Source organism: Fundulus heteroclitus, chromosome 11 (genome assembly GCF_011125445.2).
Source record: "Fundulus heteroclitus isolate FHET01 chromosome 11, MU-UCD_Fhet_4.1, whole genome shotgun sequence".
Classification (NCBI taxonomy): Eukaryota; Metazoa; Chordata; class Actinopteri; order Cyprinodontiformes; family Fundulidae; genus Fundulus; species Fundulus heteroclitus.
Genome location: NC_046371.1, coordinates 28124575 through 28152496, shown reverse-complemented (window position 1 = coordinate 28152496; position 27922 = coordinate 28124575). Strand labels below are relative to the sequence as shown.

The 27922-nt window shown below is 40.5% G+C and overlaps 1 protein-coding gene across 1 annotated transcript in view; it reads right to left on the bottom strand.

Annotated features, from left to right (window-relative positions):
* Window positions 1-17704: 17704 nt before the first annotated feature.
* The window catches only part of LOC105927773 (unconventional myosin-XVIIIa), a 94703-nt gene continuing 84485 nt past the window's right edge, over window positions 17705-27922 (bottom strand). The window contains 2 exon segments of the mRNA XM_036143332.1: window positions 17705-19073; window positions 19589-19711. Coding sequence (XP_035999225.1) covers window positions 17714-19073; window positions 19589-19711 — 1483 coding nt within the window. The 3' untranslated portion in view covers window positions 17705-17713.

The window sequence follows — 27922 nt, the reverse complement described above, 5'->3', positions numbered from 1 at the left end:
AAACAGATTTTTATTTCAGCAAATAAAATACAGCTGAGAAGATAAGGTAGGAATCATTGTGCGTCTATTGTCTTTGCAAAAAAAGAGAGTGAAGCAAGAGCAAGTGGGTTTTCACGCCATTCCAACTGTTTCTGATTTGAGGTTGCAGTTATTCTGTTTATGTTCCCACAGTGTCACCCTCTCAGCTTCTCCACACTTTGTTAGGTTACAGACTTATTCTAAGATATATTTCTTTTTTTTCTTCAAAGATCCACACACAGCGCCATGTTGTCACAACAAAAACAGCTCTTCAGAAAGATGTGCACCTTTTTTCTTTTTTTCTTTTTTTTTTACTGCCAAAGGTGTGATTGTGCAGTTCTTCATAATTCACACCCATGGATCAAACTTTTGTTTAAGCCATCAAAGCTTCAACTCCTCTTGGGTATAACTCGGCTTTCATGTAAACTGCGTTTTGAGGTATTTATTTCTAGTAGGAGGCAATATTTAGGTCTTTTCACAAACATTTAAATGGATTTAAGTTAGACCACTCGAGTGGATGATTATTGTGATTAATCATAGTCCTAGCCTGAGTTCCAGAGAACTCTGGAAATGTTTTTTTTTTTTTTATAATCTCTCTATATTTGGCTGTAGTCATCCTACCCTCTATTCAGAATGGTTGCCCAGTTCCTGCCAGAATAAAAATCCCCACACCATTATGCTGCAACCATCATGCTTCGGTGTATGGATGGTGCCTCCCTGGGGATTAGCAGCACCAGTGTTTCTCCGGGTCTGACAGTCTCTAAGGGGCTTGTCGACAAAATCAAAGCAGACTTTTTTTTTAGTGAGAGTAAGGCCTGACCATTGACAGTCACTGGTGCTAATTTTACGTGCTCTTATTTTATTTATTTATTTTAATTCCTTTGTGTCGTTCTCCAGATTTGCACCTTGAAATGATCCAGTCTAGGAGGAGTACAGACAATTTCTCAGGCCTTGTTGCTTGGTTTCTGCTCTGAAATGCATTGTCACCGTGAGCCCTTATATAGGAAAGTGCGGTCCATTCCAAATCATGTTGGATTGAATGAATTTATCACAGATGGACTCCAAGAACGCATCTCAGGGATGATCAGTGAGGATCAGACAGACCTGAGGTCAATTTTGATTTTGGAGGGGTGTGAATGTAAAGACTTTGAATCCACCCATTATATTTAAATTAGAGGGTATGGATACTTAATGATAGTCTATGTTTATATAATTACATTTTTTACAATTTTGTAAAAATTCCTCAAACCATAGTTTCACTTTTCATCACTTGTAATTATAGACTAGTTTGTGTAAATGTCTTTAATTATAACTGTAACATAACAATTTGGACCGAGTGATGAGGCTTGATGTTGGTATATTTTGCTGTTGGGTTGGCTTTTTATCCTTCATGTTCACTGAATACTGGTGCTGGAATATAAGAGTTGTGATTGACCTTGTGGAGATGTCTAAATCACATCTTTCATGGTGTTGACAACATGCCACAGTGCTTCCGAACCACCTGGAGGCTCATTCCATTAGAAACGGACCCTCACCTTGACATGAAGTCGTCTAAACATATTGAAAACTTGCCGGAGTCTGAACATGTGAAGTATTTAATCAGTACACTTCAGCACGTCTGAATTGTTATTTTCTGGAAAATGCTACGCGCTATTTCCTGATAGCACAAGGTAAAGAAAAAGCTAAAATGGCTGCCTCGTGCTATAGTATATATATGAGTTTAGAATTACAGGCTAAAGAGTCAAACATGAATACAGAACCTGCCTCTGGAAAAGGAGAGGATTGCAACGATCTCTGGACTCATAGTTCTGTTTAAGTCTTTTGAAGACAACCTCTTCATCCTTGAAAAGCAAGACTGAAAGCTCTCCTATAATTGAAATTCTGTATTGTTTTTTTTGCCAGGAAAAAACAGCAGATAGGATGACAGCTCTAAATTACATGTCTCTGCACATTTTTTGCCTGGCAGGGAGAAGCGGAATAAATGCATATGCCCTTGTGTGGCAGGAGGTATGTGTTGCAGGTGGACAGCTGGTGGAGATTAATTTACACCACCAGAATAAGAAGGGCTCGTGCATACACTGTAGAGCAAAGGCTTGAGCAATGGTCTGGAAAAAAGGAGAAGTGAGCGGAGAAAACAGAAAAGCACTTCTGCCGGGTGCCCTTCGATGAGAACGGCAAAGGGTGAAGGTGAGGAAATATTATACATAAATGGATTCACCTGAACCTGGTGGTATGGCCCATTTTTATGCTCGCAAAGGTCTCGGGAAGAAAATAGGCTCATCTGCGGCAATATAGTGTTTCTTAACAGCATCACCTCAGGAGCTGAAGCTGAATAATTCAGACCTTATTAGTCTACCATTTGTCTGGACATAAAGTCTCCTAGCAACATTGCCAGACTTTGTGATTAGGTGGGTAACATGTCACAGGTGAGCAATGCTTTTGCAAGGACTTAATCCCCATTTAAAGTCCGAGACCAAAGCCTGTAATTTCAGAATGAAATGTCTGTCATCGGGGCGTTACAAAACATTTCTATAAAAACAAATTTGACAAATACTGGGATAATAAGTCTACATCACCAGTCCTAAATTAAAAATCTAAGTATATAAATCAAGAACTTTTTTTCACTGTGACAAGAAGAGCTGCAATAACCTGGATGCATGTGTGCACACCCTCAAGCTAATACCTTGTTGCAGGACCTTTTGATTGAATATTAGTTTTCAGTTTTTTTAGGGGCAGACACCTGCCGTCAGTTATTGTGAACTGGATTCATTATAAACAGTCTTCAGCTTTATTAGTAGGATTTAGTGGGATTTTCTAATTGCTTTCTTGAGATTGTTGGATCTGTATCCTATTGTTAGAACCATAGTTTGTAGAGAGTTTGCAAAGGAGCTAAAGGATGTCATTTTCAAAGGCAGCAGTGAGAAGAGTACAAAAGAAATTGTGACAGAGTTATGTTAGTAGCATAGAAGACTAGACAATCATATATGATTGGAGAAATGTGGAATAACAGTAGCACAACCAAATCTGTAAGGTCTACAATAACCAGGTCTAAACTGGTCTAGGCGGAGGCCAAGCGGCCAATAGCAACACGGAAGAAGCTGCAGCAATTTCTGACTAGCACTGATTGTGTCCTTCATGTGAACACAGTCTCATATTTTTCATATGTCTGGACTCAAAAGACGAAATCCCATTTTTTCCAAAGAAAACAAAAAGGCCATGAAAGCTACAATGTGATTAAACTGTGTGTTATGATCTGACGGAACCAAATAAGAACGTTTCATCATCACAGTGAGTCCAAGCATTTGAAAAAACATGAACTACTTCGACTAACTTTAAGGTCTTCAGAAGATATCTGTGCATCACCTTAAAGAGGCCATGATTATCTCTAAAGACTCCAACAAAAGAAGACTGGATTCTGCTGTTTGTTCAATGAATCACAAAAGAGGTTATTTATGGATGCAACCATGCAGCATGTACGGCAAATGGAAAAGACTTTGATGTTTTAGTTTCATGCTATTTTTTTTTTTCCAGAAACCAGCTGGACATTCTAGCTTTAATAGCAGCTAGTATCTTTTCATCCAGATGACAAAGGGGTGAGTCTGCTGTGAAATCTATATTCTTAAGTAATGGAGGCTGCTACCACCCATCAGCCAGAGTAGTAACTGGTCACCATGGAGACCGAATGCAGGCATTTGCAGTTTGACGTCTTTCTTAGGGAGCTCTTCCTGCTGATTGTGTGTTGGTTGATGTTTTAGGGGAGGCTTGATCTCCTGACAAGTTAAATGCAATTTTGCCTCAATGCATAATTTTGATAAATCGGAAATGACACATAATGACTTCTTATTTCCTTATGTTCAATAAAGACAGAAAGCTGTCTATGATCATGTAGGAGGATATAATCAAGCCAAAACAGAAAGCAGAAAATGTGATAGTTCAAATAAGGGGCATGGACAGGTAACAAGCAAATTATAAACATGCAAAAAATAACATTATGTATTCATTAAATATATTAAAATCTACTAATGACGACAACTTCGGATCATGCAGAGTGATCATATTCCAATTTATAAGCATGCTAGCTCACACTCCAGCTCTGAGAGATTGTAAATGTCAGCGGCTTGTCCGTCAAACTAGGTCCCAAATGGGCAGTGAGACTAAGCCTGCTAAAAGGGAAGGCAGATGACAGGATAGACATTAGTATCCTGTCTGACTCACTCAGTGTCTGCCTGTCAATCTCCAAATAGATGGGAAGCACTACTTTACTACTTTATGAAATTTCACATTCCCATTGAGCAGCTGATTATCTCTGTTAAATGCCTCGCTGGAAGATGCCGATTGGTTCTGCTCCTTGGATAGCAGTTTTGGATCGTCTGGTTGGCTGGGGCTTAAAGACGCTCTACCCAAATCTTTAGAGTTGAGGAAAATAAATGTCTTAGACTCAAGGACAAGCTGTAAGGGAGATTCTTCCATCAAGTACGTGCAGAATTACAAAGATTTCCGGAGCCAGTATGAGATATTTTGAGAGTTATAACGATGTGTTTGAAAAGGAAATATTTATTCCCTTTTATCAAGCTTATATAGTGATGTTTATTTATTTTACATTGCTTAGTTACTTTATTTCATGGTAGGGATCAGATCATTTTAGTGTGCTGCAAAATATAAAATGTTTCACATTTTAATGTTAATGTTACAATCACAGAAAATGTCACTTTATTGGGATTTTATGTGGCAATTCAACACAAAGTAGTCCATAAGTAGGAAATTATCATATTTTTCAAGTTATCTTATGAAAAGTACAAATATGAAAACTATTTGGTGTAGCTTTGCTGAATCAATGATTTGTACTACTACTACTTTCCAAAATAATAACAGCTGCAAGTCTATTGAGGTATGTCTCTACGAGCTTTGCGCATCTAGAGGCTGACATTTTTGTCCATTCTTCCGTACACACCTACTCATGCTCAGTCAGATTGAATGCGAGCATCTGTAAACACAAATTCCTAAGTCTTTCCATATGTCTTAATTGGATTCAGGCCTAGACTTGGACTGTACCCATCTAACACAATCATATGCCTTGTTCTTAACCATCCCAATGCATTTTTAGGGTTGTTGTCAGTTTAGAAGGTGAACATCTACTTTAGAGTCACCATGGTGCTATTGGTTGATTCCCTGAATTGGTTGATTCTCCTTGGCCTGTCTTTAAATTTAGATTAACAGTCTCTAAGGCCTTCAAAAACGACTGTATTTTTTTGCTTCTGACAGCATTGGGTGTTGCTAGATTGTATGTAGAGTGAAGTAAGGTAGAGCAAAAACAAATGCACACCACACTTTTCAGATTTTTGTTTGCAAAACATTTTTTTTTCCTTTTAATTCACTGTAATATATTACATAAAATCCCCATAAAAATACACAGACGTTTATGATTGTAATGTGGCAGAATCTGACTATCCATTGTTGAGAAAAATATCTTAGGCAATAAGGTATGTCTCCCCCCTGTTGCTGGGTAGTATAACACATGAATTCTGCATCACCATGAGGGCACCATATAATGAACACTACAAATGGTAATGCAATACTCCATATTTATCTCCATATTCAATTTCTAATAAATTGAATATTTATTAATTTCTAATAAATTAAATGTGCATATTGCAATGTTTTACCTCTGATCAATGTATTCCTTATTTACTGCCAAATCTGGAACCGGGGTAAGGTGGGCCTTTAATAGATATGTAGGAGCAGGCCGGTGTACTTAATCCAACACCATCCATCCATTTTCTAACACGTCTATCCCTCATGGGGTCGCGAGGGGTGCTGGTGCTCATCTCCAGCTGTCAATGGGCGAGAGGCGGGGAACACCCTGGACAGGTCAGTCCATCGCAGAGAATCTGACTAACTTTACAAAATGTTTGAATGATCTTGCAAGGCACTGTGCATTCTTAGTTTTAGTGCACAAAACAATTAGGAAATGAGGATTACACAGTGTGGTTCACCCGAGGTTAACATGTCTCCACTGTCTGGCACCAATAAGGTCCATGTGGTCAATGACAACTGTTCACATCTCATAGACATTCCAGTAGAGTCATTTACCCTCTGCACACGCCAGGCCAAAATTACAGAACACCGGTCCGGAGCCAAATGGCCAATAGGCTTTTGTATGAGTTTAACTAAACTCCACGTTGAAAGGTAATGTGCCTCAGTGGAGACGGTGCTGTGCTGTAACCAGTGGTTTGAATAAAGTGACTCCAAGCACGCCACTGACTCCCATCTGCTCACTGAGTTCTGATTATACATTTTCCCTGCGTATCAGGTTATAGCTGTGTTGCTTGTGAGTTTCGCTGGTGAAGACCAGCAAGCTGTCAGGCGCTGGCACCAAGTACAGAACATTTTATCTCTTGGCAGAGTGACTCATAAAAATTGGAGTGTTTAATATGTATTTCCGAGAGTTATCATAGTTTTGAACTTAATGCTCTTCCTAAGTTCTTTCTGTCAAAAGTAGAATTTTTCCTCTTGTGTGGTGGATGTCCAAAAGAATGTCTAAAATAATCAGTAACACCCACTTCTGGTATCTCTGGGACAGCTGGGACGAGCAGACTGAAGAGTGCAGAATGTTATGACCGTGAAGTGGAACGGGACAGATTGGGCGCAGCTCACAGAGAACAACAAGGCATCATCACAGTTAGACGTGAAATATCGAATTCAGGGATCAGCGAAAATTGACCCCGGTACATACATTTATAGCCGTGGGCAGAGATGACAAAGAGGCATTTCTGGCTTCTGGCATAATATTTTCTCCCTTCCCAGCCATAAGTAGTCACAGGCTGCAGTATATGTAGTCCAAAAAAGACATCCGCCAACCCGTCTGTTCAAAATAAAAAAAAATCAGCGGCAGCAAAGCTGCAGTTTTTACAACAGAGGGGAACTAAAGACAAAACATTAGTTAAGTTACTTTGTCACTAGCCTTATTGCAAATTAATGTCATTAATATTCTTCGTGAAAAGAGTTTTCTACTGTACTGTCATATTGACTAAATTAGAATATTATTGAACAGTCCATTTATTTCAGTAACCCAATTCACTAAAGGAAACATATCAGATTAACTCAGGCTGATTATGTTTTAAAGCCATTATTTCTGTTATGACTTTTTTTCTACCTCCATAATAAATATAAAATAAAATAATAATAAAAAACACTCAAGATTAAGTATTGCATCAGACCAATAAAAAGCAACATTTTATTGCAGAAATGGGGACTTAATGAAAAGTATATTTAATACTGGCTTAAATGTTGTTTTTTCAAAGGTACTATTAATCTGACAATCAAGCCTCTTGGAGATGCATATTCTAATTTATCCAATATGACTGTAAATAGCCGTGCAGCACAGGTTTAGACTCTATTATTTATATATGCATGACTTGCCTTATTTGTTCATTAAAATACACTTTTAAAAGTTCAAGTGTCATAAAATGATATTTGAAACATATACATACAACACGTTTACATGTGCCTGACAAAAGGCGTGTGTTTTACCAGTGAAAATTTGCACCTTTGCACCTTTTGCACCCCACTTTTTCAGCACTTAAATATAGTTTTTGTGAACTTGGAGCCTCCAGGAATCCAGAGTTTGGTTTCATCTGTTTGCTATTTTTGTTTGTTTTTTGTAGTATACTACAAAAATGGCAGAATGGGGAGGAGTGGAACACACTGCAACCTGGGTGGTTGGGGAGTGATGTGCCCCGTTTAGATTTAAAGAGACAGCACCAAAACAAGTTCTCATTGCTCTCAGACACACCTCAGAACACGAGTAAAAAGGGGAAAAGGGGGGTAAATTAACAAGGAATTCAGATCAAAGCATTACAGTTCCACTTTGTATAGAACTGGATAATTTCACTGTGAAAAGGAAGAACTGAAAAGCATGATGTGACCCCTTTAAAGCACATTTAGGATAAGGAACTATACAAAACATACTGTGAACACTGATTTAAATTTTTTTAAATTTCAACAATTCGTATACAGCATTGTTTACGGAAGAGTATATGTAAAAGCCGAAAAAACAAAAAGCGGTGGACAAGAAAGCCCGGTCGAAGATGTGCTCAGACATAAAACGCTGTAGTTATTTGGTGTGACTAGTGTGATCTTTCATCGCTGAACTACAAGGGCACTGCTGCATCTCTTTTTTTTTTACTCCGGCAGCAGTTGCCCGGACTGAAATGTAATAGCAAGAGAAGGTGAGAGACAAAACAGATGAAATCATATCACAGCACAGAAGCAACTGCTCAAGGCAGTAGTGAAACAGGTAATGTTCTATCCTTCCCACTGAGAAAGGAGAGGGGGGGGGGGAATGACCGTTTACAGGTTTAAATCCCTTAGACGTGGCGGACCGCTGTAGAGTGCATCCTCCTTATTTCTTCCTCGCACAAACACACGTGCATGCCAGCGACAGGGGCAGCGACTCTCCTTTGGCAGTCACTAAGCATTGAACAGCTCGGAGCACCGCGGGAGGGTTTGGCCACCTGCATGGCGAGGAGTGGAAATGGAGACAGAAATCCTAAACTGAATCATGTGACGAATCATTGTTTTTTTTTTTCTCCGCACGACCAATTTCAGCAATTTGTTTTCAAGGTGTGAGTCTCCTTTCTGGTTCACAGTGGCTTAGAACAAAAATGAATCTTGGTTTCCTCGTTACTTGAAATGCTAAAGCAAGCCCAGACCCCAGACAGGAGAGGAAACGGCTCTGCATCTCTCCCGGGTCCCCGAAAGACCTATGCAAAATGTAAACAATGTTCAAGACTACCTTTGAGCCTTTTCTTTTTTTTTACAAGGGCTCACCACTGTGCAGCGTTCATTAGAGTGGAAATGATATGTGCAAACAAAGAGAGGCGCCCAAGCAGCACACTCTGCCGCTTCTTTTCATCTCAGAATTGCAAATGATCGCAGCCTCCTCACCTGGTCCCTGCAGGCAGTGTCCCAGTGCCTCCAATCAGCGCTTTATTGACAGCAGGCATCGCGCCACAAAAGTGGGCGCGCTAATAGTGGAGGACGGTGCCTGATAAACACGTTCTCCACTCGAGCAGCATCCCGCTTGCGTTTTCTGTAGGAGTGGCCTTCAACCAAGGTCAAAGCAAGGAGAAGCTCAGAGAATGCAGCTGCTGGAGATAATAGTTTTTTTTTTATATATATTCACTAGTGTATTTGCCTCCTCTCTGTGTGCTTGCAAACAATAAACTCTTACTGATTCAGACATATTTCTCTGCATCGCTGGCAAGGATGTGTAAAAAGCCTAAAAATGATCTCAGACCAGAAAGTTTTCGGAAAAATCCTACATTTATTTTGAGGACTTTAATACTTTGAAAAGAAGAAAAACAAAATGCCAGTGAAAATAATTTTAATACAAAAAAAAAAGGATGTCATGGTCAACACGGCTGACTTCTTAGTCCTCCTGTCGACCATCATCAGGGCCGTCCATGATGATGTTAAGCTGCAAGAGGTCATGGCGAAAAAAAACCTGGCCGAAATCTGTAGCCTAGTATAATAACAGAAAGTTGAGTGGAAGAAAAAAATGTGGTGGAAAAAGGTGCACAAGCAACAGAGAGCCTGAAGAGATTATGAAGTAAAGCCCATTCAAGATTTCCAAGGCGTTGACTGCAGGCTGGAGTAAGAACCTCCCGAGCCAACCCACACACATCTCCAGGACATGGTCTACACCTGTCCCACTCTTTATGTTAACCTTCTCCTGGACCAGAGACAACATCAGAAGAGTCTCAGATAACCTAAAGAGAAAAATGACTGAACTGCTGCTTAGTGGTCCGAAGCCCTCTTTTTTTACATGAAAGTAACGTTTGCATTTTACCTGAAAATCAAGGTCCCAGAGGCTGGAGGAGGAGCGAAGAGGAACAGAATCCAAGCTGCTTGAGGTCCAGTGTGACGTTTGGCCGATCAGTGATGTTCTGAGGAGCCATGTCATCTGCTGGTGTTGGTCTACTGCGTTTTATGAAGTGCAGCCATCAACCAGGACATTTCAGAGCCCTTCATGCTTCCCATTGGGGACAAGCTAAATGGAGACACCGCTGTCATTTTCCATAAGTACTTAGCCCCTCCTCACACTGCTGAAAGTACCAATATTTGGTTAAAATGACCGTAGTGTTACTGCGCTTAATTGGCCAGCATGCTGACCTGATCTAAAGCCCACCGAGAACATACGTTGTATTGTCAAGAGGAAGATGAGGGGAAGACAATGCAGACGAGTTTAAAGCCGCTATGAAAGCAACCTGGGTTTCTTCAGCAGAGGCACAAACTAATCTCTGTTGCCCCAATTCCTCCACAGTATCAAGGAATCCATTTAGAATGGGATTGTTGTAATATTTTAATTTCCTGAGAAATCTGGGGTTTGTAGTAGGTGTAAGCCATAGGTAAAATTGACATATTATGCTTTAAATATCAGTGAGCATAATAAATCTGCATACAATTTTGAACTAAATTCATTAAATAAATGACTTGATCGATATTCTAATTTAATTTAAGAAGCACCTGAATACGTCTTTGCCAACAAAGATGGCCTCATCTATATATCTAAATTCTAATGAGCAGGGCAAACAAACTGAATTGTTCAGCTAAATGAGCAAATTAACCATACATTAAGGTTGAGGCACTTCTCCATTGCTGCATAGGGCGACCATGTCCACAGAGAAGCTGCATTATGATTGCAGTGCAGCACATGTCTGGGGCCCCTTCCGCCGCGTTGAAATAACAGGGAGGGTGGCACCATAAACACGGCCTTGCTTGGCTTTGTCGAGCTAATGACTTCCTGCTCCAGTGGCTTGTGAAACAGTGTTACAGCCAAAATAAGTAAAATCAGGAGCAGAATTTAATCTGTCACTCAGTGGAAAGCCTTTAAGCAGCAGCACGCAGTCATCCAGAGGGCGAACGCAAGGGAGGTGAAATCACAGCAACAGCTCCTGAGCACAGAGGGAAGCACCAGAACACATCGTGTATAGGAATGAGGATTACAGATTGGTTGGATAAATAGGGTATTCTTTAAAGGAAAGCACACTTTTTTTGTGTGTGTGTGTGTGTGTGTGTGTGTGTATGTGAAAATGTCAACCTGGGCGGTAATCTAAAACCATCAATCCCTTTGGATCTAGGTAAGCTTCACCTATGTAGAGAAAGAGATTGATGTGGAGGGGAAGACTTTGCTTGCGCTCGGGGTTTGATCTTCCTGAATTTGCCCTAAGCTCAAGTTTGAACTGCGTAGCTGTGCAGCACTCATATTAACAAGCCAAATCTCGCAAGGTAGGATGAGCTGCGTTCAGAGTCTCTTTTCATCTGCTCGGAATTAATCATTTCTATGAACCGCTTGTTTCCACCGGGATCTCCCGGGAAAACTGGAGGGGTGTGATGAGGCCCTTCTCTAGGGGTGGATGAGCTAAAATTAATCAAACAGATCAGTAAGATGTTCTGCCAAAACTATTCAGCCCCCTTTCTGACCTGCTTTTTCGGAAAACGGGCAACAATGAAAACAAAAGAAAAGCCATTTGAATCACACCCCTGCACAAACACGACGAAGGCAATGCAGATTCCATAAACAAAGCGCTATATTTATTCCCTATAAAGAAAAATCAAATCACTCACGCAAGTGTCAGGCTGCTCAAATACTATAAACCTGTCATTTTTTTAAATAAATGTGATAAAGTGTACACACTTTTCACAAGCTTTTCACACAATGTCTGTAAACTCCAGCTTAAAAAAGTAAAAGAAACTTGCATTGCCTTTCCATTTAATGAATATATTCTAAATCTTTGACATCAAAGTTTCCCGTTTTGCCCATTAATATTCATGTTGGATGGAAAGGAAAAGAGAAAATAAGACAAAAAATGCTAACGAGCCTTTTTCTGATATGCAAATGGGATAAGACAGACATACACACACACAAACCCCACATTGTAAGCATTTATCCCAACCATCTAATCCATAGAGTTCTGCGATTGTCTTACCAGCACCATTCCAAGAATGAATCGGTTTCTACCGCTAGAGGGTAAAAATTATAGCTGTGAATAATCTAAGCAAGTTTTATTATAAGAACGCTGTTTTGAAGAACGTCAGCAGGTCAAGGCTAATGAGTACAAATAACACGGGTCAGACAAGGGGGGGGGGGGGGGGGAGGGATCTAAATATGTTCTTCAGATACAGTTTTATACTATAACCAAATGGTTTCTGAAATAGACTGAGACTTTTATGCAACTCTATATAGCGAGAAGCCACTCTATTAACACTGCAGACAGAAGCTTGGCCCAGCGAGGGCACAGGGGGGTCTCCGGGGGTTGTCAGGTGCAGTCCGGCTCTGGGGCGTTGGATCCTTTGGGTCCTGTGGGTTGCGCTGCTCGGTGCCAGAACATGTGGTTTGTTTCAGCACATTTTGCGGTGAACGAAATGGAAGTGGGAGGTGGGGAGCTTGTAGAGTGGCACAACTCGTTTGTGGTATTTGTTCTAGCCATGAGGGGGTGGGGGGTGGGGGGGGTAGAGAGATCTCATTGCATGGCAAGTCACAAAACAATTAGACAAACTGCAAATTTTGCATAATTTTATTAAGGTTTCGTAGTGTGAAACCTTGTACTGGTGTAATAACTATGCTACAAACTTTCTTTTTTAATGCTACATGAATACTTGTAGAAAGAATAAACTAAAGTAGATTTATAGCATTTGGCATGGGTTGGTTTCCAGTATCAAGGTACCTCAAGGTTTAAATTTAGTTTTTCTATATACTAAAGATTTTCCACTTACACTATTGTAAGCGTTTGAATGTGTCGGAGTGACCGGAGGGATCTGATCGGATAGAGTAACACAGTGATGCCCCTCCCCCACCTTTTGCTGCACACTTTTCCCTCACCTACAAGAAAAACAACTTTGGCTGTTTGGACATATATCATGTCATGAAAAACACAGACAATCATAGTATGGAACCCAAAGGGTAGCCATTCATCGCTCCTATTGGGGTAACAATGTTTTAAGACTCCAGCTGACGAGCAACGGCCGACCTTGCTGGTTCTTATAGATAGCCCAACTAATTAACCAGTGCATATCAGCGTGGTAGACTTGTGTTACCCTACGAATAGTCATAACACGGCTAATAGTTATAACGCTCAATACCAAAAAATACGTGATAACTAAATGCATAGTGTGTTTTAGTAAGTTTTCAGTGCGTTTACAGTTACAAATTTTAAAAAAATTACATAGAGAGCGTTATTTTACTTTTGTCTACTAGTTCAGCTGCTGGATAAATAATTATTGCTTTTTTGTGTTGAATAAAACCAGACAATGGTACACATTTGTGTTAAATCTTTGTGCAAACCTTGTGAAACTGTGGAATTTTCCGTGCCTAGTTTATTCCTGGGCAGTTTCTGTGAAGAGGACGGCTGATTTATTCTGCTGGGAGAGGTCACTGATCTCGGGGAACATCATTCCTCAGGCCAAGGGGAATTTAGCACTGGTGGACCCGCATGAAAGGAAAGATTAACTGGAATACCAGGAAGCGAATTCCATTGTAATGATCTGCCATTTTTAACTCTACCTGCCAGTGGTTTTAATCCAGGTGCTGATCTCTGCATAATGGAAATAGGACTTGATTGTTTAATCTAAATGCTTTTATAGATCACCCATAACCATTTAAACAACAACAAAAAAAATAACCCACACAATCTACACAGAGATTTTTGGCACACCAAAGTCTTAATACAATAATGCACTGAAAAAAAACATAATATACATGTATTTCATTGCTGGAACCAATGGCATTGAAACATTGTTTTTCACTAAATCTGGTGCATTAATCTGCAGGGTGTCCAACAACCAAGCAGCGGTTGGTCAGCCGCTGATTAAATATGCACCCTATATTATCCTACGAATACAATATTAATTCCTGCATCGCAGCATCTACATGATCTGATGAAAAGCTCATATATGACCGAAAAACACATTTGTTTTTGCTGAACTTCCAGAATTATCCCATGCAGGACGAAAAAAATCTCAGTGGGAACCCCTCTTGGTGATAAGGATAAAACACAAATATAACAAACTTCATCTCAACAGTCACTCTTTTACACGCTTTAGAAAAATCTTCATTTAAATATAACTTAAAGCATTCAAATCCAGAAACAATCTTCGAAAGGTATAGATAATATAAACACTCTTTGTGCCAGATAAGGGTCACGTTCAATCGTCTGACAGCTTTGCTCCGACAGAAGTTTATTTGCACAAATGATCTTACTTTCATGTCATCACGCAGCATCACTTTGTTCATATGAAGATATCTCAATTCGGGAACATGAGCCCTGTGTAAACTTACAGCAAGATAACTAATTGAAAAGTGGCTAATTTCTCCCACTGTGCCAATCCGCACGAATGGAGAGGAGATAAGAATAATCTTAATAGTTGGTCAGACCTTCTTGAAGGAGTCCAGCCGGAGAGCAGCTTATCTAAATCCTCTTGGCAGAGCGATGTGAATAGTCAGAGCAGAGTGCAGGGGAGAGCTTAAATTTGCCTGAAAAGAAGCTCTCGTGAATTAAAGCAACAGCAGAAAGTTCTTTAGATGGTGCTTGACTTTTTTTTTTTTTTTATGTGCTATGTGTGACTAACTCAGTATGTTGCTTGAAGTGAAAGCGAAGAGCCACAATTTTAGCCGTGGGAGGAAATTCACCTCATGCTAATAAAAGGTGCCGTAATAAGCCTGATGAAAAGTCGAGGATGTAGCATTAACAAAGTGTCTTTGTGCGCCTCGCTCCTCTGTCCTTGCTAGCCGGGCAGTGGTAATACAGTGAGGGGAGACGAAGTGTGTCCATTCTGTGTGATTGGTGTCGCTGAAAGAACAAGGTTGCCTGACTGAGGGGTTACGACGAGCTCTCAATCAATAAGCCTTCGCTGTTGCTTTGCCTCAGGGACTGCCTGCCGGAGTCTCTGTCAGCCTCCTCCTCTTCATCAGATCTGCCAAGACTCATGTGTCTCCGGTACACAGGGGGACTGGAGGGGTCAACACAAATATAGACACACCATTAAATTATGACTCGCCCATTTACGGACAAGACAAAAGACAGAGGGGTTAGAAAAGAACAACGAGCAACATTTAGGCAACATAAACAATGCTCGCTGCAGCCTTATTCAGATGTGCAGTTACAGCGGTAGGCAAACAGCAAATCAGCCGGCGTATGCAAAATATGGGTGCATAATGTTAATGGAAAAAAAGGATTTATTACTTTGTGCATACTGGAATGCATAAAATATATTTAGAAAAACAGTAGAACACAATCAAACCGATGTCTTTAAAGAATCCTGCTCTGCGAAGCAAAGGCACGCTGCTTTACAAATCCATTAATATTCAGTGAACTTTTCACATTTTGACACTTTACAATTACAGACCTGTGTTTCAGTGGGATTTTGTTTGATAGAGAAACAAAGTAATGTACAACTGAAAAAGCGGGGCACACGTATTTAGTCCTCTCTACTGTGGTAACTAAAGATGGGTGCACATTATACAATTTGTTGACCAATTTTACCCCTGATTTCGTGTCAGGGAAAGCCTGCATCAGTCCGCACTAGCTGCCGTCAGTTGGCAGGACTTCAGTCTCAGACGATGAAAATGTTTACATTTTCTCAACCAAAGTATTTTTAAATTGCACCTCTTTCATTTTATGGGAGAGTTGCACAGAAACGAAACGCGTCAGAATTCTTAGAATAACTTCTACTGCCGCCACCTACTGTTATGGTTGTTCCTGCAAACTGCGAGAGTTTCCACAAAATGTGATGGGCTCAGTTGGCTTTAGTTGGTTTGATAAATCCTGTGATTCTGCCGTTTTTAATTAGAAATTACTATATCTAAAAACCTAAAGAGATTCCAAAGTAGTGTAAAATATTTCAATTGAAAGCCATAATGTGTTTACAACTCAAATTTAAACTTCTACACAGAAGGGATAACTTAATTAGAAGCAGAACTAGAGGCATTTATACGTTGTCATCAACTATGGTTGATACTAATTAATATTTATGTGCTGAAACGTTTTCAAAATGGCAAAATCCACAGACCTATAGGGGTTTTCAGAGTGATACTTTTCTAACTTCCTTTATCAGCTAGCTGTGTTGCAGTACAGCTTATGGTCAGGCTTTTGCATCAAAAGGTTTGTTAGTTTCAGCACTTTTCTGCATATGGATCCTGCCTGTGTTTTTTTAATTATTGTTCTAACCTTACTCCGGTCAGCATCCTTCAGCGAAGCCCAATTAGATTTAAGGTTGGACAACCGTTTTGCAGATCTGAAAACCAAAAACCAAAACTGACCCCAAAATTTCACTAAAAATAAAAAATAAAACTTTTCTTCAGATAAGATTGTCTTTGGAGCTTAAAAACTAAAACTAAACTGTGATGCAAAGTGTTTGGATGAAATGGTTTCAACAGGCACATCACACCTACCTACGGTGAAATGACAAATTGGTGTAATTCTGGCTGTCTTATTGCTAAGTCTGTGTTGGAGGAAAAGTCACGTTCAGATACTTGCTTTTAACACATTGCACTTGCAGCAGCAAACACAACATTAGGAGAAACTCTCACGTTTGCAGCGATGCCTTTAATTATGCCTTTCGTTCTTACTACACAGGAATAAGACGAGCAAGCTAATTATAGCATCATTTAGATACAAAATTTAAGTGACTGGTGTGTGTGTGTGTGTGTGTACACTGCAATCAACACTGACTATATTTAAACTATTAAAGGGAAAAAATTTTTTTTTACTGCAAACATAAGCAAAAGCAAAGCATCAACACGTCAAGGTGAAAATACAGACAATTTTGGGATTGCATATGGCCACTGTGTGAAAGTGTGGGCAGTTTAGTACAGGTGTAGCATTTGCATGTGAAATTGTCGAGAGTCACAGCAAGAATTTCAGCAAATAAACTAGCATGAAATCCAAACTCCAACATAGGGATGGCAATATGTTTGTTCTGACAGGCTTGGTGTTGCACAATCCTGGTTTACGGTGTTGGTTTAGGATCTTGTGCATGAGAGAACGTTTATTCTGTGACATGCGAACATAAATGTTAGTGCTTGTACGCCGCGTGCCTAAATGGATAGCTCAGTGTTTGTGATGTGAGGTTTGGTTAAAAGGTTAGAAGCAGTTATTATTTTACCTGCGGTGGATATTTCAACGTCTTCATTCAGTATAAATACGGATTAGTCTTTGTGGAAAGAGCTAAAGCAGTCTGAGAGGCGCCAAGATCTAAGCACACTTTAAACAAGGCACAACCTGGGGGACCATCATGACAGAAAAACCAGGACACATGTAGTCATAGGTGAGCACATGGTGAAAATTGCAACGTTGATATTCTGTGTGTATGGATTTTCAACACTGCTGCAATCTTAACTTGTGTGTGGGCTGTTATGACTGCATATGATAATGCACTTCAACTGAAGGCCAATTAAGAGTCTGAGAAATCATTAAAGTAAGACATTTGACGCTAAAAAGAAAAGGTGAAAGAAAATGTGTGTGTGTGGGGGGGGGGCATACATTGTACAAGCAAACAGTGAACCAGATGGATTATATAAAATATTAAATCACCCACAGCAAAGTTAGTATTCATAGTAAGAGATGCTGAATCCTTTTCAAAGCATGCCAGGCTCCTCGGTTGATAGCACGCCATGCGTCACCTTATTCCGTCGGCATCAGTCACTGTCAGGCCTGTAGAGGTACTTCATCACCAGGCTATCCACCTTCTTCTTTTTCTTCTTGGTTTCTTTTTTGCCGGCTTGTCCGTGAGCTGCGCGCTCCTTATCGTCTTGTTGTTGTTGTTGTTTTGGGGCCCTTTTAACGCTGCTGGAACTTCGATAGGAGACGGTTGAATTGGAGGAGGACTCGGATGACTCTGAGGAAGACGAGGAATCTTCTGACTCGCTTGGCTTTTTCTTAGGTTTTTTCTTGGACTTCTTGTCCTTTCTCCCCTTTGTGCTCTTCCTGCTGTGACGACCATCTGAGGAAGAGGAAGAGGAGGAGGAGGAGGAGGAGGAGGAAGAAGAAGAGTCCGAAGATGGGACCTTAACTTTTTTATCCTTACGACTGCGGGAGGAGCTGGACCAGCTGGACGTGCCTTCATCCTCCCCCTTCTTCCGCCTATCCTCAACGCCTTGGCCCTTCTTCTCATCCTCGTCGCCGCTGGACTCCTCCAGTTTGCTACGCTTGAACTTAATGGGCTTGAAGCTCAGCACCTCATTAATTGCAGCCTCCAGGTCGGGGTCCAAGTAGTTCCGGTGCGTGACCGGTTTAATGTCAGACGCTTCAAGCGGGTTGCTGTCTGAGGAGCGCGGCTGAGGCGGAGTGGAGTAGCTGCGACTCGTGGCACGGGGACTGTAAGGGGAACGTTTACCTTCTCCATAAGTCACACTGTGGGCATCGTCATCGTTGTCGTTTACATGCAGGCCGAATTCGCTGAGGCCGCAGCTGCGGGCGAGGGACAAGCGAGAGCTGCTTCGCTTGTCGTCTTTCCAAGAACTGCTGCGACGCAGGGAGCGGGGACTTGCGCGACTCACACTGCTGATGGTCGACTTGTTGTCGTCGTCCATGTCCAACATGCCCCTCCTGGTGGACACCCTGCTTGGAGCTACTGAGGACACCACTGACTCGTTATCAAACTCAGGGGTGCTGCGGGAGGTCCAGCGGGACTCCAGGCCCTTCCTGGCCCTGCTAGTTGCTTCAGAATAAGCCATGGAGATGACGGAGCCCTTGTCATCCATATCGTCCTCGGCCTGAGTTTTCCTCCTGTCCTCCCCGAGCTCGCCACTCTTTGACTTTGCTTTGCGCAAGGCGGCGTGATCCGGCATGTTCGGCTGTTCTTTGAGAGTGCTAAACAACGAGGTCTCGTCTCCTGTGCCTCCGATAGAGTCCTTCAAGTTGGAGCGTTTTCTGTAGCTAAGGGAACTCATGACAGACACTGATCTGCTCTGCTCTACTTCCTTCTTATCTTTGCCGCCGTCACTCATCTTCTCCTTACCTTCTTTCATCTCCGTAGCATCTGCATTTGCTGCATATCTAGAAGATTACGCAACAAAATTGACACCAGAGATAACCACTAGGGAAAGATATACGTTTAAAATGATAAATCCTAATCTTTGGCTTTGTGAAACATTGTCTCCAGATCAGTGGCTGGGATGATTTTACATATCCGGCAGCTTGACACAGTCATTTTCATTTTGTCCTTGGAACCTGTACCTCTGACTATTGCTGTTATGCACAGCGTATATTGCTAAAAGTGAGGCAATCAACTAGTGAAAGGACCTATCTGACAGAGTCAGAAGCGTCATTTGGCAGGCTTGCCAACTGGCCACAGGCCACCTCAATAAATGTGACAGCAGCCGCTTCCCCACACCACCTCCTGTCATTAGACAGATTACTGGAAAAGAGAGCTGACACCTAATCATATGAGATACCCTTCTTTCTGTTGCACAATGCCCCAGGTAATCGTGGGCCTTTTGAAGATAGGAAATGGAGGCAGTTTAATCACTAGACGCTCATCAGATACGATACAAAAGAATGCAAGGACTAACCTGGTGCTCTTCAGACTGCCTTCATCAGACAGAGTCTTGCTGGAGCCTTTGTTCTTTGAGAGCCACGACTTAACGCCATCCACCCGGTCCTCCACTTCTGAATCGGTTTCTGTCCCCTCTCCGCTGTGAAGGAATAAGGCAGCAGGAGTTAGAGAACAGTTTTAAAAATAGTCATCTTATATTGTAGATTTTTTTTAACACTGTAAAAGAGCAGAGCTCTGGCATTCAAGTGGCATGCACTATTCATATCCTGTGAACCTTTTCACATTCTGGCTAATCACAACATTTAACTTCGATAGGTTTTATGCGATAGACCAACATAAAGTAGTGCGTGATTCTTAAGTGGACAAAATGGTGAGAGGCCTTAAACTTTTTAACTATTAAAATCTCAATGTGCATTTGAATTCTGGCACCCTGACTCAATAGTGTGATCATCTTTCATGGAATATACGGCTACAAGTGTTTTGGGATAGGTTTCTACCAGCTTTGCATGTTTAGACTTAGTCATAGTAGATAGAGATGGTCTGCCAGCATCAGTTTTTAAGCACTGCCATAAGCTTGATTCTGAACTTGCTCATTCTAACATGTGAATATCTGGAGGTCCAACCCATCCCATTTACGTCCGTTTTCCTGCAAAAAATTTATTTTTTTTCTATGCCCATCTTCCCATCACGGTTCACCAGGGTGATTCAGTTTTTAGGGTGTTTTAGTTTTAAGTCACACACAGCATTTTGCAATTGATTTTATTTAAGGGAATCAGAGTAAAGGGGAATGAATCTATATCGTTGTCAGATGTTTACTTTTGAACAATGTAAAAACCATGTAGACCCTTTTTTTATTAACGATTATGCGTTATGTTTCATCACGTCTAGCAAATAAAACCCAATGGGAGTATATCAAACACTGTGGTTGTAACATAAAATAATATTCAATACTAGAATGACTACTTGTGTATCTTAAAACATAATTCCTTATAGCCCCCAAGCAAAGGTTTTCCTGTTTTAATTTAATGTAAACAATGTTGAATGTGAATTGCCCATGTACTTTCTATTTGTAAAACAAACAAAGCCAATTAAAACAAAAAGTTAAATAGAACAAAAATGAAATTCCTTGAACAACTTCCTAAAACTGCATATGTCTGAAGGGTATTTCCAGAGTTAACTAGTTGTTGTATTAAAATTCTAAATCACCAAACTTTTTTACACAGCTCATTACAGTTTAGCAATAGTGTTAAAGTCCAAAACTTACACGGGCAAAATAATTATTAGTTGTCAAATTTCCTAAGCTTTGGGCCAAGCTTTTGCACTTGTAGTCTTTCTCATAATAATAGGGGTTAGTGTAATGACCCAAGGCAAATTAGACAGGCTGCAGTTTAGCAACAGCTGTGATTCCACCATTTCCATAAATTCTGAAAAAACAAAAAACAAAAAAAAACAAAAAACGTCAGATAATTTTAGCGCACAACAGCACTGCAAACGCACCAGTGGAAGTGCACTTTGTGGAGGAAACTCTTGAAGGTATAATTAACTTGTTTTGTTAGGTCTAAGCTTTGAGCATCTGTGCTGCACCTCCTCTGTCCCCCCGGTGATTGGTATTGGAGCAGAGCCACCAGGCAGCCCCGTGGCCTCTTAGCTTGACATAGCAATCAATACACACAAACCAACAGATCAAGATGGGGGGGGGGGGGAATAAACTTTAGCAGTTCCCACCTGGATAAAAAAAATCTATGCCCATTCAAATCTGTGGTGGTTATTTTAAATGATGTAACCCTTATGTTCCTGGATGGTTAATGTGACAGGAAAATCATCACGGCTGAAAGGCATCGAGAGAAAATAGCTCTGTTGTTGAGCAAATATGGTTCCTAACCTCAGTACATGTGCTCTCTTCCTTGGCTCTATTACGCGTGAGAATTCATTTGCACATAGCAGACACCCATATGCTCTGGAGGCCCAAAGTATGCTTGACAACGTGCTAAGGTCTGTCACAGAAAATGACATCCTGCACTATACAGTTCTTAGTTACAAGAGAAGAGACTGTATATTCAAAGCAGCGATGACAGCGCCGTTGTAAGGCATCTGCAATTTTGAGCTCCGCTTGATTAATGGCTGGCTATACTATTATTTATAGCCCTAGCTACAGTAATTTTCAAAGAGCCATGTTTCATAAATCAGGCCTTGTATATCACTGAACTACGCATAGGGCTGCCTAGTATTATAAAAAAAAAAAAGAGAAACAGTGATGCGCTTCACAGATCTGTCTTTGTGGACAAGCTTATCTATGTGAGCCCTGGAACATGCAGTAAAATGCTCGCAAGGTGCAAGCACAATGTTCCAAGAGGTGTGAAATGACAGGCACGCTGTCGCTGGGCTCCATCAGTCCTCCACATGCAATACTTGCCTTAATGTACGGAAGGTCTCCCAGTGCACAGCACTCAACATTACCCCCTGCCCCCTTGTCCCCAAGCCTTATGACTCACATCCAGTCTTTTTTTTTTTTTTTCGCCTCAGACAACAAAGCATGCTCCAACCTCACTTCCCTTTTTGATAGTTGGCCTAAAAGAAACAAGATGGCTACTTATGAAGCTGATTGCAAAGGAGTATTGTGAGGAGTTGAAAAGAGGAAGAGGCATTAGTGTTAGAGGAAATGGCCAAGTAGACCTAGACTGGTATATGAGTCTAAGGGCATGATAACCTTTAAAGAAAAAGGAATGAGGTATTGGAGTATTTAAGCTAAAAAGTAAAAGAGAAAAAATTTATGACATGTTCTAAACAGTGACCTGAGGAAAAAATAACCAATATTCCTGCTGTTGCTAAAATGACAGAAAATATTGTTTTTATAACTATATAATATCTATGTTCACCTAATTTGTCTGAGTTGAAAAATAAAAATATTGTAAAAATATTAATCAAACAGGTTTACTGGAAACCATATGCATTTTTGCTGTCTTTGATCTTCGTCGACTAATTGGTAAGACGATATCCGGTCAATCAACTAAGCTATCTGCTTGAGTCACAAGCTGGCAGCTGGCTGCTGCACCGCTAGGTGAAAAGGCTTGCCGTCTGTATTCTTAAAACGACACCCAGACATGTTTTGAAACAGTAAAACACGTCTTTGTTGTAAATGCAGAAGCCTATCTGTGGTATAAAGATGTCATTTCACCTTGAGTGTATAATAAAGTGAAAACAAATCCTCTGGCAATCGATGCTAGTCAGACAAATTCCACAGTTTTGCTCGTTTTAGGTATTTCAACCAACTCAAGCTAGCGTATACGTAGCATCCAACAATTTTCACAGGAGACTGAGAACCTTGTTGCCGTTTTCTCAGCCAAACAAGCTCAGTGCCACTAACTATATGCTAAATTAGGTTGGTGGTGTCTGCTGGCTATATTAATTAGCCTAATTTGCCTATGTCTGCTGAAAGTGGAGGGACATTTTGCAGCAGCACTGAAGAAGGTAAGTTCATGTGCTTTTACAGTTCGTCTAGTTTTTTTGGAAATTACTCTGGAGGACCAATTATTTGCCCATGAACATTGGTGTTGTTCAGCTAAAAAACTGTGACAAACTCAACAATGGTCTTCAGTGAAGTTGTACCCATTAAATATCCACTAATATGGCATTGTGTCCCAGGGATATGAACATCTCTCATGAACATTAGTGCCTGGAGGTGATCTCGACCAAACCACCTCAACAGGTCTCAACGGCAGACCCCAGCCTCGACATATTCAACTATATTCCCATTGGGTCTTTAAGCTGTAGGAACAGAGTGACTGACGTTTTTAGTGGTTTTGAAATGTAACTTTAAAATCTTGGCATACCTTCAAGTAGGACTGGATGATAAATCGATTTTATCAATTAATTCAAATTCAATTTATGAAGATCACATTTTTGGAAGATCAAGATTTATTTTATTTTATTTTTTTGCCAATGCACTCTCCTGGGCTTCCATAAAACTTTGAACTATATCAGTCCCGAAACGGAAAATTGTTTTGGTAATAGGATGCAATGTTGAATATATGTTTAGGAAATGAAATTGTCAAAATATTCTAAAGAAACTTTTTTTTTGCCTTTTATAAAGACGAGATACTTTAATTTATTCACCTACTTGTTTTTCTAAATTAGTTTGAAATTAAACAAGTGAAGCCTGCTCTTAGATGTGTAATACCACTAGCACCAAACATTTTGTGTTATATTTTTCCTGTTTACTAAGGCGGGGCCTGCCAACTTGTTTTAAAGGCATGTTTCAAAGCTTGTATTTAGTTGCATTTTAAATTCAGGTAAACTTCTAGACAAGACGATTGAAATAATAGTTATTAAAATTATTTCAGTAATTGTTTATTTATGAAAATAAAAGGGGGAAATATAATTGAGAGATTTTATTTTTAGGCCATATCGCCCAGCCCTACCTTGATGCCAGTAGCTGGCTTATCCCTAATTTTAAGCCTATTTATAAGCATTATTATATAAATAACTAGGGCCTCTTCTTTTTAAGGAGAAAGCAATACTATTTATTTCAAGGGGGCCAAATTTCTTTTTGAGATGCTTCAAAAGGCAGCATATTCTCTACTATCGTGTGTCATCTGTTTATCTTCCACCCCCTCCCTCTTCATGGCTGCCGCTAAATAAAAGCCCATCAGAAGCAAGATAATAGTCTCATTAATACCAGCAAGTTGATTACACATGTAGCCCATTTTTCAGCTCTGTGATACTGTGACTTTTTAATGTGATACCATAAAACACCCCAACTCTGAACCAGCCAATGGCAAACTCAACTTCCTCCCTGTCACACATACAAGCGTGCAAAAATAAAAGGTGGCTCGCAGTTGAGTGCTGTAAAAACAAGCCATTTGTCCTTGGTGGCACAATACCAGCTCACCAGTCCAGAGGCTTTCAGATACAAACAAGCCTCAGGACTTGTGAAGTGAACATTAATCGCTTCTGACAATTTGCCTGCACCAGTTGTAAATCTTTGTCACAAATGCTTACATTCAGCACCAAATCCTGTACGGCTTGGCGCTATCAGTTTAACGCTGAGCTAAAAGAACTATAAAATTGCATTCTTATGCCAGCTCTTAAGCATCAGCTAATTAATAATTATATAATGTGCATGATACACTTTGTAAAATAATTACCCTTTGCACTAAGAATGATTATCACCTTGTGCAAAGGTTGGAAGCAAACCCCAACCAGTCAGTCAAGCATTTACGAGACTTGTAATACTCAATGCTGCAATGTGTGAGGGGGAAACCCAGCCCGAAGAACACCAATTTAACTTGCATTATCGCCCCCCCCCCCCAGCAACAATAATCGAGCCACTATTAAAACCTCTGTTTTGAAACACGGAGAGCGAAAATATGGAAGAGGGCCACAAATCATGTGGAAATTCCACTTCATTATTAGCAGAAAAATCACCTCCTCCATTAATGTTCATCCGTGCCGCTAATGCAGTGATGCCGAAAGCAGGGGAAATGTGATTAAGTAAACATGGCAAATCGTTGCTCTTTTACTCGAGTTGCACAACAACAAATAAAAAAATAAAAACCTGAGCACGGATCCACATGGGTGCTCAGATGAAAATGTGATAAAAATCTAAGTATGATGAATGAGAGAAATCAGATATTAAAGGGGGAAAGCAAGGACGGCCAGACAGTGCATACAGATTTAAATATCTTAATTAAAAGACTTGGGGGGGGGGGGCATACAGCTTTAAACACATTTAACATTAACAGTTACTTGGCATTTCTAAAAGCAAGATAAGTCAAACCTTTGCATTAAGGTAAAGGTTGTCACAACACCATAATTAAATGTGATTGGATTAGTAGCAGAAGACTCGCATGCATGAAAACCAGCTGAGCTTTGAGTTAAAACGTTTCAAGTGGTGCACTGCAGTACCATTGTTTTGCACAACATGCTGACGGTGTATTCATTAATATACTCTCCAAGGGTCTTCATCATAATACCAAGCAGAACCCATAACAATTGCAAGGTTCCGGATCACACGTGATTCCCATCCAATACAATAAGTTTGTGTAAAGGATGTTATCTAACTACTGATTGGATGATGTATAAATTGATGAATGGGGACGTCGTAATAAACTCAGCTCATGGAATGGTACAGGATACTGTATTCATATAAACCAGACATTACAATAATGTCTATTGCAAACTATGAATCCACCTTTTTTTAAACAGACCAATGTTGCCACAAATCTAAAACTGTATAATCACTACAGGATAAATCTGCAAAGGCTTCACCAGTCCATATATTGCTTTTTTTTTTTTTACTTGTCTAATTCTAAGATGGTCCTCATGCAAAAGAAAAAAAAAAGATGAAAATGCTTCTTATTTGAGTTTTCTTTAAATGAAAAAAAGTTTAATAAATCTCAAAATGTGTTTTAGCAAATTTCTACTAGGGTAGCCAAATAAGCAGTTCAGCTTCCAGTCAAAGTACTTTAGATTATGAGATCAAGATTATCGATTCTTCATATGACAGACTTTGCAAATATCATAGCATTTTAATATTGCAAGATGTCATGACACAAAACCTCATTAGACTCAAAATACTAAATTACATTTTTTTTTTTAAATACACAAATCTTACACAGTTATACACTTATCATTTTGTGCTCTTTTAATAAAGCTGGTTGTGTACTGTAAAAAAAAATGTCTACCTGTAGTGGCTTAATGCAACACTACAAAACAAATTCTGTTTCGCTAATGTGTGTTGATGTCCTACAAGTATGTTTTAAGATGAATAGATAACATTTAATTTTATCTTAAAATAAGCAATAATCAAAATGTCATTATTTTAGATAGAAAGAACATAAAAATAGTTTTGTGAGGAACTAACGGTATCATTTCACGCCATCTCTGTGTTGTCCTCCAGTGCCTTGTTTACATAGCCGGCCGGCCACAGGTGCACGTACATGCGCGTGTGCGTACATCTGAACAGCATGGTTGTAAGAAGGGGAGGAGAAAAGAAGGGGCGTGGAGATAGAGAGGGGTGTGGCTTGATACATATCTTCTTAAGGATTTTAAGTGCCGCTTATAGTCCCAAAAACACGGTACTATGAACTCTCAAAAACTACAACTAAATTTAACAAGTTTGTTCTATATCTTGGACAAATCTGTTTATCACAATCAAAATAGTGTTAGAACAATATTATAACTGTAATAATCGGTGCTACATTACTTTAGCAGCGTTAGGAATCATTTATAATTTGTGTTTTTGCACGTTGTCCTGTCGCAGTACGTCAGGCATAGCATATAGAGACGTTGGTTCTCCAGATGCTATCCTGATTGCGTGATTGACTTTATCAAATCCAGAGTTGATCCAGCATAAGTTGGCAGGGCACACCGATGGAAGAGCAACCCACTTGTTTGACCTTCGACCTGTTAGGATTAGTTGTGTGTCGGTAAGCGAGTAACTTTGTTTGTGCGTGTGCATGCCGATGAGCTCTGGCCGAGCCCAGGAACTAGTCCCCCAGCAGCGCAGGGCCTGCATCAACTCCCGGCAGCACCAAGCAGGGGAGACCCTCCTGGGTCCCTCACACAACAGGCAAGCACCAGCTCACCGTAGCAACCGGAGCCTGGGAGGACCAAGCTTGTGAGGCACATTACCATTCCCCCTGGTGGGCTATCCTCTTAGAGGTCAAGAGAGCGGGATTCCCATCAGACCCCAACGCAGACCTCGCAGCCCATGGCTAGCTATACCCACCCCCCCCCCCCCCCCTAGGATCCTTAGGCCAGCAGATGTGAGCCCACCCCTGTGGGACGAGCACCCACACAAACATGATGGGATGTGGCAACCCATAGTGAGTCACTGCATGGTGCCCCCCTTCCCCATACTTGTAAGGCCCCTTGTCCCATATCTCAAGAACTTAAGCAACAAGGCACCAGCATGAACACGCCCACACCAGTACAGCATCCACTGAGGCCAGGGACCGCCTCAGACACCAGGAAGGAGCCTGCACATCACGGCCCAACCCCCCACAGACATCCTTTTAAATACAATCACACAGATCATGTAATATTGTCGCATGACTGCCAAAGAAACTGTAGTAACGTTACTTCCAGATCTGACACCGTATAAAAAAAAAATCGCATGCTGATCCATGCCTAATTCACATGTCAAATGGGCTGTAAATCTCTGCAATATGTTAGGGTGACTGTACGTGCTTTGGAAAAGCTGCTGAAGTTATAAAAGTTAAATCCAAACTCATCCCTTAATCCTAAACACTTGATAGCATGCAACAAAGCTTAAAAAAGTGTTTAATAGTGAAAGAAAAAAAATGGGGTGGGGTGGGGGGGGATAAGAATGCAGTATTACCAGAGGTTT